Source organism: Panulirus ornatus, chromosome 47 (genome assembly GCF_036320965.1).
Source record: "Panulirus ornatus isolate Po-2019 chromosome 47, ASM3632096v1, whole genome shotgun sequence".
Lineage (NCBI taxonomy): Eukaryota > Metazoa > Arthropoda > Malacostraca > Decapoda > Palinuridae > Panulirus > Panulirus ornatus.
In genome coordinates, this window is record NC_092270.1 from 9,437,843 (window position 1) to 9,453,407 (window position 15,565).

The 15,565-nt window shown below is 37.0% G+C and overlaps 1 protein-coding gene across 1 annotated transcript; it reads right to left on the minus strand.

The window, feature by feature from the left end:
- Positions 1-8,502: 8,502 nt before the first annotated feature.
- On the minus strand, positions 8,503-14,581 carry LOC139763534 (uncharacterized). The gene is made up of 2 exons (XM_071689724.1): positions 14,418-14,581; positions 8,503-13,134 (listed from the first exon to the last, which is right to left on the minus strand). Exons 1-2 carry the CDS (start codon positions 14,505-14,507, stop codon positions 12,280-12,282), a joined length of 945 nt encoding a protein of 314 aa, XP_071545825.1. The 5' UTR covers positions 14,508-14,581; the 3' UTR covers positions 8,503-12,279.
- Between the last annotated feature and the right edge of the window lie 984 nt (positions 14,582-15,565).

The following is a 15,565-nucleotide window of genomic DNA, read 5'->3' on the forward strand; positions in this document are numbered from 1 at the left end:
ACAGAACATCTCTATCAACTCTTATCATATGCCTTCTCCAGATCCATAAATGCTACATACAAATCCATCTGTTTTTCTAAGTATTTCTCATATACATTCTTCAAAGCAAACACCTGATCCACACATCCTCTACCACTTCTGAAACCACACTGCTCTTCCTCAATCTGATGCTCTGTACATGCCTTTACCCTCTCAATCAATACCCTCCCATATAATTTCCCAGGAATACTCAACAAACTTAAACCTCTGTAATTTGAACACATCTTTATCCCCTTTCCCTTTGTACAATGGCACTATGCATACATTCCACCAATCCTCATGCACTTCACCATGAACCTTATCAACCAGTCAACATCACAGTCACCCCCTTTTTTGATACATTCCACTGCAATACCTTTAACCTGCCGCCTTGCCAGCTTTCATCATCCGCAAAGCTTTCACTACCTCTTCTCTGTTTGCCAAATCATTCTCCCTGACCCTCTTACTTCACACACCACCTCGACCAAAACACCCTATATCTGCCACTCTCTCATCACACACATTCAACAAACCTTTAAAATACTCACTTCACCACTAATACTTATTACCTTCCCATTACTCTCCCCCCTCACCGATGTTCCCATTTGTTCTCTTGTCTTATGCACGTTATTTACCTCCTTCCAAAACATCTTTTTATTTTCCCTAAAATTTAATGATACTTTCTCACCCCAACTCCCATTTGCCCTCTTTTTCACCCTTTGCATCTTTCTCATGACCTCCTGTCTCTTTCTTCTATACATATCCCAGTCATTCACACTACTTCCCTGCAAAAATCATCCAAATGCCTCTCTCTTCTATTTCACTAACAATCTTATTTCTTCATCCCACCACTCACTACCTTTCCTAATCTGCCCACCTCCCACCTTTCTCGTGCCACTGACATTTTTTGCACAAGCCGTCAGAGCTTGCCTAAATACACCCCATTCCTCCCCCTCTCCCATTGTGTCATTTGCTTTCACCTTTTTCCATTCTGCACTCAATCTCTCCTGGTACTTCCTCACACAAGTCTCCTTTCCAAGCTCACTCATTCTCATGACTCTCTTCACCCCAACATTCTCTCTTCTTTTCTGAAAACCTCTACAAATCTTCACCTTCGCCTCCACAAGATAATGATCAGACATACCTCCAGTTACCCCTCTCAGCCCATTAACATCCAAAGGTCTCTCTTTCACACACCTATCAATTAACACGTAATCCAATAATGCTCTCTGGCCATCTCTCCTACTTACATATGTACACTTATGTATATCTCTCTAACTCCAAGTATATTATAATAAAGTGTTTCTTAGCAGTGAACTTTCTTGGTGCCTCAGGTATAACTTCATGCTGGGCATTTATTTTTTTCATCTGGAGTAATTGCCTTCCTCCTCACCAGAGGCAGGAGAGACAGATGGGCATCTGTAAACATGTTGTGATGCAAAAACAGAAAATTAAAAAATGATGGCAACACAGTACACTGTAGAGTAATGGTTTACACTTGTAATCACAGGGCTGACTGGAAACTGTGGTTCACTGCCGCTGTGCAGCATCATAAGAGAGTATTGTACTGCATATCGCTAGCGTGAGAAGATCAAAATTCAAAATACTGTTTCTACTGAATGCATATTGCTGTCACACCATCTTAGGCTCTAGGAGCTTTTGGAAAGTAATCATGGGTAAAACTAGGATTCTTTCTCAATAATTGGTCCTTGAGTAACAATGAGTAAATGAATGAATAGATAAATATATACAAATAAGCACTGCATGCTTATAATATTCAAAGGGAAATTGGCAGATAAGAATAGGTATTAAGTGGTGGGATGATGAAGTAAACTTTTTAGGGAAAGAGAAAAGAGGGATGTGTGGGCAATACTTAAGGGGTGCAAAATGTGCAAGAGAAAGTGGCAAGAAGCCAAGAGGAAGGTGCAGATTTTGAAAAAGAGGGTAAATGAGAGTTGGGGTGAGTGAGGATCAGAGGGAATAAAATGTTTTAGAAGATTAATAATAATGTGAGAAAAACAAAAGAACAAATGGGAACAGTGGTGAAGGGGCAAATTGAGAAGTGGTAATAGGTTATGAGGAGGATGTGGAGTGAGTATTTTGAAGGATTGTTGAATGTGTGTGATGATAGAGTGGTAAATGTAGCGTGTTTGGGTCAGGGAGGTACGCGAAGTAATAGGGTCACAGAAGGTGGTTCGGTGTAGAAGGAATAGTTGGTGAAAGCCTTGCATAAAATAAAATGTGGCCAGAATGAGAGGTATTACACTTGAATTAAAAAAAAAAAAAAAAAAAAAAGAATACATATACAGTGCCACTGTATATAGGTGATGGAGACAAGGGTAAGTGTTCAAACTATATCAGTATTAATTTGTTGAGTTTACCTGGTAAATTTTGTGGGTGATTGGTGACAGAGAGTGTGATTACATTTACAGAGCATCAGATGGGGAAGGAACATTGTGGTTTTGAAAAAAGATGGTGGATGTGTGGATAATGTGTTTGCTTTAAAGAATGTGAGAAATACTTAGAGAAACATATCTTTATGTAGCATTAATGGATCTGGAGAAAGCCTTATGAATGTATGGTGTGTGAGGAAGGCAACTAGAAGCAGTGGGAAGTCTTCTTCATGAGTATAAGGCTTGCGTATGAGTAGGAAGAGAGGAGAGTGAAATGTCCACGGTAGGAGCGTGTGATGTCACAATGGTTTTTAATTTGTTTATGGATGGGGTGGTGAGAGAGATAAATGCAAAATTCCTAGAGGGAGGGGTGAGTATGCAGTCTGCAGAGGTGATGGGGCCTAGGAACAGAGTCAGTTGCTATTTGCTGTTGACACAGCACTGGTGGTAGATTCAAGTGAAAAACTGCTGAAGTTGGTGTCTGACTTTAGCAGTGTATGTGAAAGGAGGAAGGTGAGAGTAAGTGCAAATAAAAGCATTATGTTTAGCAAGGCAGAAGGACAGGTTAAATGGGGTGTGAGTTTGGATAGAGAAAATTTGGAGGAAGGCAAGTGTTTTAGATACCTAGGAGTGGACATGGCAGGGAATGGAACCATGGAAATGGAAGTGAATCACAGGATGGGTGAGGGGGCAAGGGTTCTGGGAGCATTGTGGAATGTGTAGAAATGGAGGTCGTTATCTGGGAGGGTGGAAATGGGTATGTTTGAAAGTATAGAATTCCCAACAATGTTGTATTGATACGAGGCATGGGTAATACATAAGGATGTGTAGAGGATGATAGATGTGTTGGAAATGATATGTTTAGCACAATATGTGGTGCAAGATGGTTTGATTAAGTAATAAAAGGGTAAGGTAGAGGTATGGGAGTAAGAGTAAGGTTGAGAGGGCTGAAGAGGTGTTGAAATGGAGATATGTAGAGATTGATAGAAGAGAGGTTGACAAAGAGGTTATAAGTGGTGGGACAAGGAAAAGGGGGAGAACAAATTAAGGTGACAGGATGGAGTACAAAAGATTTTGAATGAACATGCAGGAGGGTGAAAAGTCTGCACAGGATGGAGTGAATTGGAGCAATGTGGTATACAGCAATCATTGTGGTTAATTGTGAACAAGGGCATATGAAGCAGTTGGGGAAAACCATCGAAATGTGTGGGGCCTAGTTGTAGATAGGAGGCTGTGGTTTCAGTGCACTACACATGACAACTAGAGAATGTATGAGACTGAATATAGCATTCTTCATCTGTTCTTGATGCTACCTTGGTAACATGGGAACTGCGAAGTTATGAAAAAAGTGAATTATTCTAATTTTGCACCTTTTTGTTTGCCTTTCTTCATCAGTAGTTTACCCAGCTTTTATTGTCTTAAAACTTTAAAACAAGTGTATGATGTCTTCCTCTCTTTAACCACACCAATTTTGATTTTTATCAAGTTTTCAAAGTTTCAAATTTCAGTTGAAGGGCCTTTAGCCTAGCTACTTAGCCTGGCAAAGCTAAGATGAAGGATGATGCCCCAATGTAGTTAACTATCAAAGAACCTAAGTTGAACCCATTAGTGAGAATCTGTGAGTTATACATCCAGAAAAGGTCTATTACGGTGCCAGTCAGAGGCATTAAACATTTCAGCCGAGATGCTGAAAGTTGGTAAGATTTTTTCAAGTTGGAATAAAGCAGTACATGGTTGGGATACATAAAAACTCGTCTCATAGGACAATTTATAACATAATTTTTCTCTCCTAATTCTAGATTTACAAGTTACAACTGTAATGATAGATTTTTTCATAATATTTGCTGAAATGTACTGAATTCTAGTGAGATCTTTCAATATCTTTTCTCGCCTACATGGATTGCATGAATTGTACAAGAGGTTGCAGGCATGGTATGCATTTGAAAGCACTTTTCATAGGTATTTATATTGTTTTGCATTGAAATGGCATCCATAATTCCACCTCTAATATCCAGTCATTTACTTGCCCTCTGCAATGTGCACACCCTAAAGCTTTACATTTAACAGTAATATGTAATTTTGGTTGTAAAATAAATAAAAGGCACTAGTCTGATGCAAGTTTAATAGATCCTTGATCAGAAAGTCACTGGATAGCAGTTTTGTACTCTGGCTTTGTATGGAAGTTATACAAAAACCTGACTGAAATACATCATATCCATCATTAATATATACTTTTATATGATTAGAACTACAGGTTCTTTATAGAAAGACAAAAGAAGTAACCATAAGTAATCCACAGTAATCAATGCCATGTTATGGTGTTCAACTGTTTTCTATGTTCAAAAGAGCATCCAGATTCAGCTCTTGAAATATGGCTGAAAAAAAATTTTTAACACTTCAAAAAGATCATACTTTAAAGACACCATAACACATGATCACTGAACTCCAATACTCTAGGCATTTAAGACTAAGAAATATTTCCAGTTCTATTAATGTTTTTGACAATACAGCATTCTTGACAAACCTGTCATCCTAAAAAAATGTTTTACATTGGACAATTTTGTGATATTGCACATAGAGTATTATCAAATGCAGACAACAAAGTAAAATTCATACTATACTGCAGCTGAAAATTGGACTTTCAGTATTTTAAGAAACTATCATTAAGTAAAATTTCAATATGATAATGTAAAGGCATGTGTTTTTATAAAGTCTGACATGTCTCAATATTCTGGTTTGGTTGGATACTAACTCACCCCACAGCCAGAAAGGGTTAGCAAGTTTCATCTTGTGTTTGTGTATGCCTTATAAGTATGCCATTTAAAGATCCAGCACTAGGCTATTCCTCCCCAGACAAATTTAAAAATCATGATGAGCAGGAAACCTTACAAAGATAGTAAACTTTTAACCCTTTAATGCCCCACTATGTTTTTCTTTCCAACCCTCAAAATTCATGATTTTCAAATTGTTTAAGATTTGTATTTGATATTCATATGATAGTGAAGAAAAAATCACTTATCTACTTTAGTCTACCCTTTTCACTATAATAACACAGAAGTTTGTAGATATTTCAACACAGTGAACTAAAAAATTTTAAGTGCAGAAGTAAAGCTTGAATGTAGTCAAGTGAGTTGCCAATGAACATGTTCTATATTTAACTTTACCTACACTGAATGACTGATGACTAATTATTATTGTGTTTTACCTAATAAATTAAATCTTTTCCATTATAATCAATATAATTCACTGAAATTTTTTCTTATCAGCAAAACTGTGTAAAATTACTGGCTGCTTCAGTTAGATACAATGTTGTTAATATCCGGCAGTTGCTGGCAGTACTGCCTTATGTTTGAATACCTTCTGCCTTATCTTGGTTAACTTTCAGTGCTGGAAGATATGAGTCCATAAAATAACTCTGTACATGATCCCAAGACATATCACGACCAAATCAGGATCATCTACCATCATCCTCCTCCTCTAAATCTAGCTAAAAGCCAATCAGTTTCCCTCCTAGAAAATGATCAAATATGTGCTTTCATTGGCAAGGCTGAAGGATGGATGACTGTGGGAAGAAATTACCATAGCCTCCACATAGGTTTAATGAGCAGCCTTGAAATAGAGGTGCAAACTTTATGCAAAAATATCCATCTATGGGCATCACTCAGCATGCATAAATATCCATCTGGAGACAGTATGGGGTAAAAACTTCCTGCCATGTACAGAATTTATTTGAGACTGATAAAACAAAAAGTAAAAATACTCAGTCACCATACTGTCTATGTCATTTAACAGAGTAATTTGCAAAAAAATCATAGGTTTACAGAGCCAAAATTCAGAATCAGATTTATAAGGTGTAATACATGCCAAGAATGTGATAAGGCCTTTTCTAAAGCAAACAGTGTGGTTTGTTCTGTTTGTTTTTAATTGATTTCATAATCCTTTGGTATGTGCTAATGAAGTCAGGAATTCTGAGTAAAGACAATGAAAACTGGACAACTGAAACTTTATACAAGTGGTGAAATGAAGATTTAGACAAAGGAGCTCTGACAAAACTAAGGAAACATCTTCCATGATTCTGTATTTTTCCCATTATGCAATACTCAATCAATTCTTTATATCAACATTTGCATAATAATAGATTACCTTGTCTAAACAAGTACAATGTTTTTCATGCCTTAAACAGTCCTCTGAACAGACTCAATGCATACCTTCAGTGTTTTCTAAACACAAAATGTTTATCTTCTACCTACATTATTTGAATTATCTAACTCCACATCTGTATCTTTACTCTCAGACATTCAGGAAATTGTCCCCGACTTATATGGCAAAATTCACAGAGCACTGTAATGCATACTGTCATGTGTATAATAGTTTGATACCATAAAAAATTCAATGAACACTGGTAATCATCCTTATAGACAAAACTTGAAGTTCTGATCTGATGACGTTTGTCAGCATCAATCATAAGCCTTAAATAAAACCTTTGCCAGAAACAATAAGGTTCAACTGATAATGTACGTATTAACATGAAAAACCAAAAATAATATTGCCATATCAGGCTTATCAACTAATGATGGCAGTATGCAATTTCATGATCCCAGAACAATCTTAGTCTTCACACTGTAGGAATTTTCCTCATGGGAAGTCTAGTTTCATTGCAATTAGAATAACACATATGCTCCTAAGTGATCCTGCAACCTTTACTTTACATATCAGCTTCAGATTTCAGAGGTAGACAAGAGATACAGAAAAACAAAGCAATCTATATTTCAGACATCTCATGACTTACTAGTAGCGATTGGCAGACATAACATTATACTACAAGAAGGATAGTGGCATGTGCCATAGTGGCACAGATGCAAAAGTGTATTAACAACAAACAAATTTTAGCTTAAATATTCAAAGGAACTGTGATAAAGAAAATTAGGGGTTTCCCCAACAAAACAGAAAAATGGTGCTTTGCCATGATATCCATTTTCTTGCAGATCATGTTGGATTTCAAACCAACGCTAAACATCTGTCCACATTAAGCCCGAATAACTGATTAATAAGCACAAAGTGCCTGCAATCATTTCCCTTTAGCTAACAAGTACCACTTTAAGTTTAAGCACCTCAAATCTGATGTAATACATGAGAATAAGTTGCTAAATTTTGAACTCCTCTCTAATAAGGCACCATTAAGTGTTGTTTACAGTTACTGTATGTTGCTGATGTAAGTATCAGTGATACTTTGCAGGAAATGGCTTGCGTGTGTGATTAATGCAGGGTTAAACATTTTAGACCATATCTCCCAGCACCAATATGTTTGAAATTCCTGGGGAAATCACTGTAAATTAATCAGCAAAAACAGCATATACTGACAATGAAGCTATTTTTGAATTAGTGGGAAAAGCCATAATATTTACACTAAAGAGCAGCCAAAAGAAAAATTTCATCCATACAGCTCAATGCATTTGCATAATTGTAAAGTATTCAGGTGTTTAATAGAATAATGCATATTTAACAATCAATCACCTGCTGGAAAAAAAATCTCAGTTTTCCTTCATACTACAATAACTGGAAACAAGAACAGGACCAGTACAGGAACCTTTTTTTTTTTTTTTTCAAATATCAGGTATTGAATAATTTTCTTGAGTACCTTATTCATTTTCAGCTAATTTAATCTCCTTTACATGCGAAAAAATATATGAATATTTTCTTTAGTACACAAAATGGCTTTCGCCTTAAGTGAGGATATGTTAGGAACAGATGAACAACAACCTCATTTGCATGTGTCCACTCTCTTGCTTCTATTTATAATGCACTGAAAGGAGAGCCTACCATCCTCAGCCAAGACCCACAGACCATTTCAGTTTACCTTGACCACTATATATGTTTTAGCCCACTGACAGCACGTCAACCCTCGTAAACCACATTGGTGCAATTAATTCCATCCTATGCATTCCTCTCACCCTTCTGAATGTTCAGGCCCCAATATCCCAAAGTTGCCCTAACTTTCATTTCCTTGGTCTTTCCCATGCCCTTCCACTTTGGACAAGTAGTTCTTCTTAGTCAATTATGCTTTGTTCATCATCTCCATACGTCTGAATCATTTCAGGACACTCATCTCAGCTATCTCAATCAGACTGTCCCCACTACTACACCTCTCTTTTAGTGTCATTCCTTTCTAAAACCACCTCTTCCTTTTTTTTTTTTTCAGTGAAGGCCCAAGACTCATATCCATATAACAGTATCAGGACTGAACTTTCCTTCCATACATTCCTCAATACATCAATGACTTTAGCCCCCTCTCCCACCCCCGTTGCTCATTCCAGCGGCAATGGTCCCATCTACTGCTACATCCACTCTTAGATACCTTGAACACTCCAGGTCCACCACATTCAAATTTACTCTTATCCCTCTGTGCAGTTTGACTCTGGTGTGCTGAAATGGTTAATACAAGGAAACGATTAATGAAGAAATACTGACTAATAGGATCTACATGTCAGAAGTGGAAGGATGAAGGGAAAAGAAAGATGATGATGGAAGGATGTGAAGGATGCTCTGGATATCAAGGCCTGAGCATTCAGGAGAGACATGCAGAGGATAGAATAAATTTGATCAGTGTGTTATACAGGGGGCAACATGTCAATGGGCTAAACTAGGACAAATGATGCAGTCAATGTAAACCATGGAGGAGGCTGTGTGGCTTAGCTCTGGTTTCATTACATTATACATAACAACTAGAGTGGATGTATGCAAATGAGGCTATTGTTTGTTCCTGATGCAACTTTATGAAGGCAGAAGTATGTTTAAAAACACCCTCTTCAATCTTTTCCAACAATACTTTCCATCACCTCCAGCAGACCCTGGTGTGAAAGTCCTCTCATGGAGATGACTGAACAATCACATTAAAGAACCCTAACTCTACAAACAACCAATAAGCAACAGTATGTCACACAATTGGAACAGTGGCTCATCCAGAACAGAATGTGTGCATCTCCACTGAAGTCCTCAGTCACCCTTTAAGCCCCAGACAGACACAAATCAAGACCTGCACTCTCCTGTCACCATGAATGAACAATCACTCCCACTCACAAAACTCCCGCTGTTCTGGCCATCACTTACGAGACATATAACATTCACCTCCTTACCACAAACATCAACACTAAAAGCAGGAAGTAAACTAAAGTGCCCTCAGAATACTTACTGATACCACAGGTCACAATGATAAGTGTGTGGAAAGATAAGTCACTGTCTGTAAGGGCAAAGGTGGGTGTGTTTGATGATAAGAGTGTTCCTTATGGTCTTGTATGGATGAGAGGCATGGGCTTTAGATGACAAATTATGGAAGAGTGTGAATGTGCTGGAAATGAAAAATTCGAGGCCTCCTTGTGGTGTCATGAAGGCTGATCATATAAGAAATTATGGGGTAAGAGAGAGGAGTGGCAGTAAGAAGAGTGTGTATGACAGAGCTGAGGAGGGTGTGCAGAAATGATCTGGACATTTGGAGAGGATGAATGAGAGAGGCTGATTAAGATATACTTGTAAGAAGTGAAGGGAAGAATATGGCTTAATCTGAGGAAGAGTTGGAAGGATGGAGTGAATAATGTTTATTCAGAGCCTGAACATGGAGGAGGGTGAGGCAAGCCAAGGAAAGAGTGAAATGAAGTGATGTGGTATACAGGGGACATCATGCTGAACCAGAATGTATGAATTTGTAAAGGGAAACAATAGATAGGTCTGTGAATCTTGGCTATCGGTAACAGGAACTGATTTTGGCGAATTATACATGAAAGCTAGTGTAGATGTAAACAAGTGAGACCATCTTTTACTGGTAATTCACAGAAAAAACAGAAAAACAGATAAACGTGAAAAGGTTAAACAAATGCGCATACTGTTGCTGCAGTGTATTGATTGGCTTGGCTTCTATTCACCCAAGATTCTTGCTTTTATATTATTTCTCTGTAAAATTACTGTCACTTCAAGTAGCTACAAGATACTCTGCCTTGCCAAATTATTCTTTATTTTTCAAGATTTTGGAAAATTAATCTTCTGAATAGCAACAGTATACCTTAAAATATGAGTCAACAATGAAAGTAAAGCAATATGAAGAAGTGCCAAAAATTAACTCAAAATATAATTATACTTTACGTAGTATACAACAAAGGAAAACTGTAAGCCTTTATGAAGAAGTGCAGTGCCTGTACTATAGTTTTGCTTTTGTATCACTATCACTTCCATTAATATTAATCTTATGTACATCCTCTTTTATGTGCATTGCATGTGAAAAGATTTATCAGCATAACATCAAAATTATGAACTTGGTCAGCAGTTGTATAACCTGTATGTTAAGACTGAATAATGGTCCCTTTATTGTAACTAAAGAGTGCTACTTCTTTGACAACAATGTCCCAAGGCAATAATAATCAATATAGGTCTTAAAATGGAATAACAAAGGATATTCAAGCCTAAACATTAAAGCAAATGGAAATGTTAAAGGCAAAAGAAGATAGTTAGCCATGAGAAGAAAATAGAAAACAATTTTGGGGTATTCAGTTTCTACAAAACACATCCGCAAAGAAAATAACGGGAATAACAAAAGGTACATGTAATATCCATATATACTAAATGTGGCACCAAGCTATCAAGGCATTCAGTACTAATGTCCCAGTCAATGTTTAATCAAAATGAAATATTAGTTGTGCTGTTCATTATCAGTGCCATCCTCTGTGCCCTAGTACATACTTCCGACTGTACCTATGACCATTTGAAATGACAATAAGGGCACAGCAGCTCTGAACTAAAGGAATTGGAATATTTTACTTTAGCTATATTCCCTAAAAGTTTTCCTGTGGGGTGGGATAACGCCAGGAATGGATGAAGGCAAGCAAGTATGAATATGTACGTGTGTTTTCATGTATGTCTGTGTATGTGTATGTTGATATGTATATATATATATATATATATATATATATATATATATATATATATATATATATATGTGTGTGTGTGTATATGAGTGGATGGGCCATTCTTCATCTGTTTCCTGGTGCTTCCTTGCTGACGCAGGAAACAGCAGTTAAGTATAATAAATAAACAATCTAAATAACTTAGAAATTTACATGAAATTTAGGAATGCTTGATTTCTATTTGATATATGGCTTTTGATAACAGCTCTCTTCACAGTAAGGTAAAAGTTGTGATGAAAATGCTTCATATTCCTACATTAAAAAATGTTAGGATGTCCATTTTTTTTTCACTAAACTGCCTTACTTTTGAACAAATAAACTACAAAGGTGTACATCAACTTCCAAAACTACCAAATTAGCAGAAATCTTGGAGAGAGCTCCTGATGGGTTATAGTTAAATTTAATTTACTCAAATTAAGCTCATTTTGAGGGATTTGGGAACAGAACCTAGACCAAGAACTTCATTAAAAGCAGAGGACATTCTAGATTAGTTGCTATAATCACCATGATTTAAATAAATAATAGACTTGAAAATTCTAATGTCTTCTGGTAGCTGTTATATCCCATTAAAAGATTTTTAAAAAAGTTCTTTTTACTTTACATGATGATCATAAAGCCTCTTGAATCAGTGGCAAGAGTTAAAAGTGAAATTACGAACTTTTATTTGTAGCACTTCATTCAAAAAAATGTGAATACAACTGAAAACTTTAGGACATAGTACTTTATGCAATACCACAATTTCTTCCCTACAAAGACCTGTACTTAGCAAAATGGCAATGGGTTACCATATAAAACATAAAGTATTAATTTTCTTGACATTACACAAAACTGACCACTAATATGAGAGGTTCTTATTTACACTTTCTCCATTAGAACTTGTCCTTAACTCAAGAAAAAACAAGCACTGCATGTATAAATCAGCGTCTCGAACTCCTTTCGTATGGACCATAACGATAATGATTAGACCTGTCATTATGTCCATGAGACCTATAATAATTATCATTGTACCTCTGGTGTCGAGGGTTATTGGCATACCATTCAGTATTTTGTCTACTATTGTAGTCATTCCTGGGAGGTCCTAGTCGACTTCGATCAAAATGACCTCGTCTATGCTGTAAATCAGTCAACATTTTAGAATTATCCTCAGACTGTCTGTCAAACCGAGCCTTCACAGCTTGCATGGTTTGATTATCCACAGATCTTTGACCTCCACTTCTGCTGTGCCTTTGATAATAATCATCTCTTTGGTTTGGATAGTTTCTATCGTAATTTACAGAGCCAAATCTATCTGATGTCCGCTGCCTAGGAGCATTAAGAAATGGATCAGCAGAGAGGAGAACAGGCTCATTTGCAGCAAGTAATGCTATCTGCTGCTTTGCCAACTCTATGACATGACTTGGGATTGACCCTGGTACTCCCATAAGACTTTGAGAAGCACCCAAGAGAGACTGCTGCCCATGTCCATGATGAGCTTGGACAGATTCCATGTTAGACTGTCGCCCACATTGATGAGGTTCTCTGCTATCAGTATTTGGGGGAGAAAATGGATTGAGAGTGTGTATGCCAACTGGTCCTGTAATAAGGCTTTGCTGCTGCTGTTGCTGATTGGTTCGACTCTGTACCTTTAGATGTCGGTTAAAAAGGGAGATTCCATTCAGTAGTTCTATGGCATATGGTACAGACACATCGTGACGAAAGCAGACGAAAGCAAAATTTTTCAATCTACCTGATAATCTGTCTTTAGCAATCTTGACATGATGTAGAGGGCCAGCCTGTTGAAATAAAATATGTCAAATATTACAATAAAAACTATATAGAATTATTTCTGTTGCACATTACTCTGACAGAGGTAGAATATGGAGGACTCTGTTTCTAAAATCTGTAAATTTCCAAAATCCACGATCCATCATATTCAAGATTATTGCCAATTTGAACTTGAGTTCCTAGCAAATAATTTCTGTAAAAGTTTATCAAATGTTTTATATACTATATATTTACATAGCACAAACAAATAATAGGTAAGACCTGCATGAGGTATACAAAACACTCTGTTAAGGTTAAAATATGTTTAGACCAGAAGCATTGACTCAAGCACTGCATATACTTCTAAAATCCAAATGTTGTTAGTCCCAAGGATTACAGATATTTTACATTCTAACAGTATACAGGATGAAAAGCTAGTAAACATGCTGCCTATTAATAATATTCATCTGACGAGGCTAGACAGAGCAATGAAGAAAAAATGTAGTGGTTAATGGTGCTCAGGTATGGATTATGGACTCTGGTTTAAGTGCAGTGGAAGTGAGGCCACTGTTTATTTCTCATGCTACGTTACAAAAAAGATACATCACAGGTGTGTGTCCTCCATATTAAAGGTAAGCAGACAATATTACACTACATATTTAAGCATCAATTTGTCTTAATGATTCGTTGTATTATGCAGTACATTATTTTCATTTAATACCAAATGTTTCTTCTAATTCATGACCCTCCTGGCTACTAGATTGTGGTTTATATTATATGTTAAGAATAATTGTGCCAAAGAAATAGCTACACTATTAAACCCGATTCTCATTCAGAACAAAAAATCTGTACGTGTAACTAACGTACCAAAGCTTGATATCTTGTCTTCAAAAAAAAAAAAAAATGAATTATTTCTGTGGTGCCCTTAAACTGGACCTTTACCCGATGTTCTTTAAAAGATGATTCAGGCCATTGAAGTAGGGTTCTAACAGCAAAACATACATTTTCGTTCATATTGATATATCATTTTTCGCTACGCCCCTAAATGTAACTATATGTCAATAAATTCGCTGATTGGGTAAAGAGGCTTCCTGTTTTGACAGCGATGAAACAATAATCAATTCCCCATCACAAACACGTAACGTTTGTACTTATATATTACCCCCGCCCCGCCACGACTGTATCTCGTACATTTAACCTTCCAACATGTATATTACAAACTTCCTTCTGGGTATCTTGCCTTCCAGGAAAGAAACAAAAAAATCCTTAACCCTCTGCAACAACAACGTTGGGTTGTACTCCATGATCTCACCTGGACGAATAACTCGTACAGAAGGTCTTGGGTTACTTTCTCAGGATCAAAGTTGCCCACCCAAACAGTCCTAAGCTCCTCATCGTTCATTATATAGATATTATTAAGTAAAATTCTGACGCGTGTGGGGTACTCATGAAAACTCCTGCTGTAAACAATCAGGCGAAAACTTAAAGTCCCTCCAAAAATCCTCTATTTTATCAAAAGAACTATTGAGTTCTGAACGACATTTTGCTTTTGCATTATAGGCAATGAAAGAATAACGCAAGGGAGTATTTAATTGTATTTCAGTAATCAGTTGAAATATTAAAAGAATAGTTTCTCTGTCGCAAGATTGTGGTAAGGGGATACGAAACCTGACGGAACCTAATTTACAAACATAAGTGTGTCGAAAGGTCAGCCCAAAACGGCACACTATTATTAAATTTCAGAAAGGACATAAAATGGTTTTTTTTTTTTTTAAATGTACGATTCCTAATACTACTATATAAAAACTGTTTAGCGAATTTTTGCAAAGGCTTTCAATTGGAGGATGGCTTGAGTTAATTTCTGGCATCATGAGCAGAGTGGACCTGTCATCTGTCGGGGACATTAAATCTGTCAAGTACAGTCCTCCTGGGGCAGGCATTTGATAGCTATTAACCAGGCATACATAACCGGTGAAGCTGTTTAGGTGTGTTCAGATATATAGACATAAAGATATGGTAGGAATGTATTTAGGTAAGACATGGCGCACCGCAAGTGTAAAAACTCCCTCTCCCCTAATACATTTGCATACAGCATAATGGCAACTTGGTCACGTGTCATTTTGGCTCTCACACAGCGAGAGCTTGATTTAAAGTTGGCAATTGAGGGTTATCATCCCCCTCCACCAAGAGTCGAAGTGCTACCGACTGGCGCCCCAGAGGAGGACAGTGGCAAATGTTCACCTTAAGGTAGATTTCAAACAGGTTACAGCATTAGGTTACTCTATACTAAAATAACAGTCTTAGACTGATATGTTTACTTGTCCTGATAGTCAATAGTGTTGTAATTTTATAGTTCATGCTCCCACTTTTTTTTTTTTTTTTGAGATGTATGCATCCTAATACAACAAATGCGACCCCACCCGACCCGACCGAAGCTAGGGGATGAGTGTTCCTAGCCAG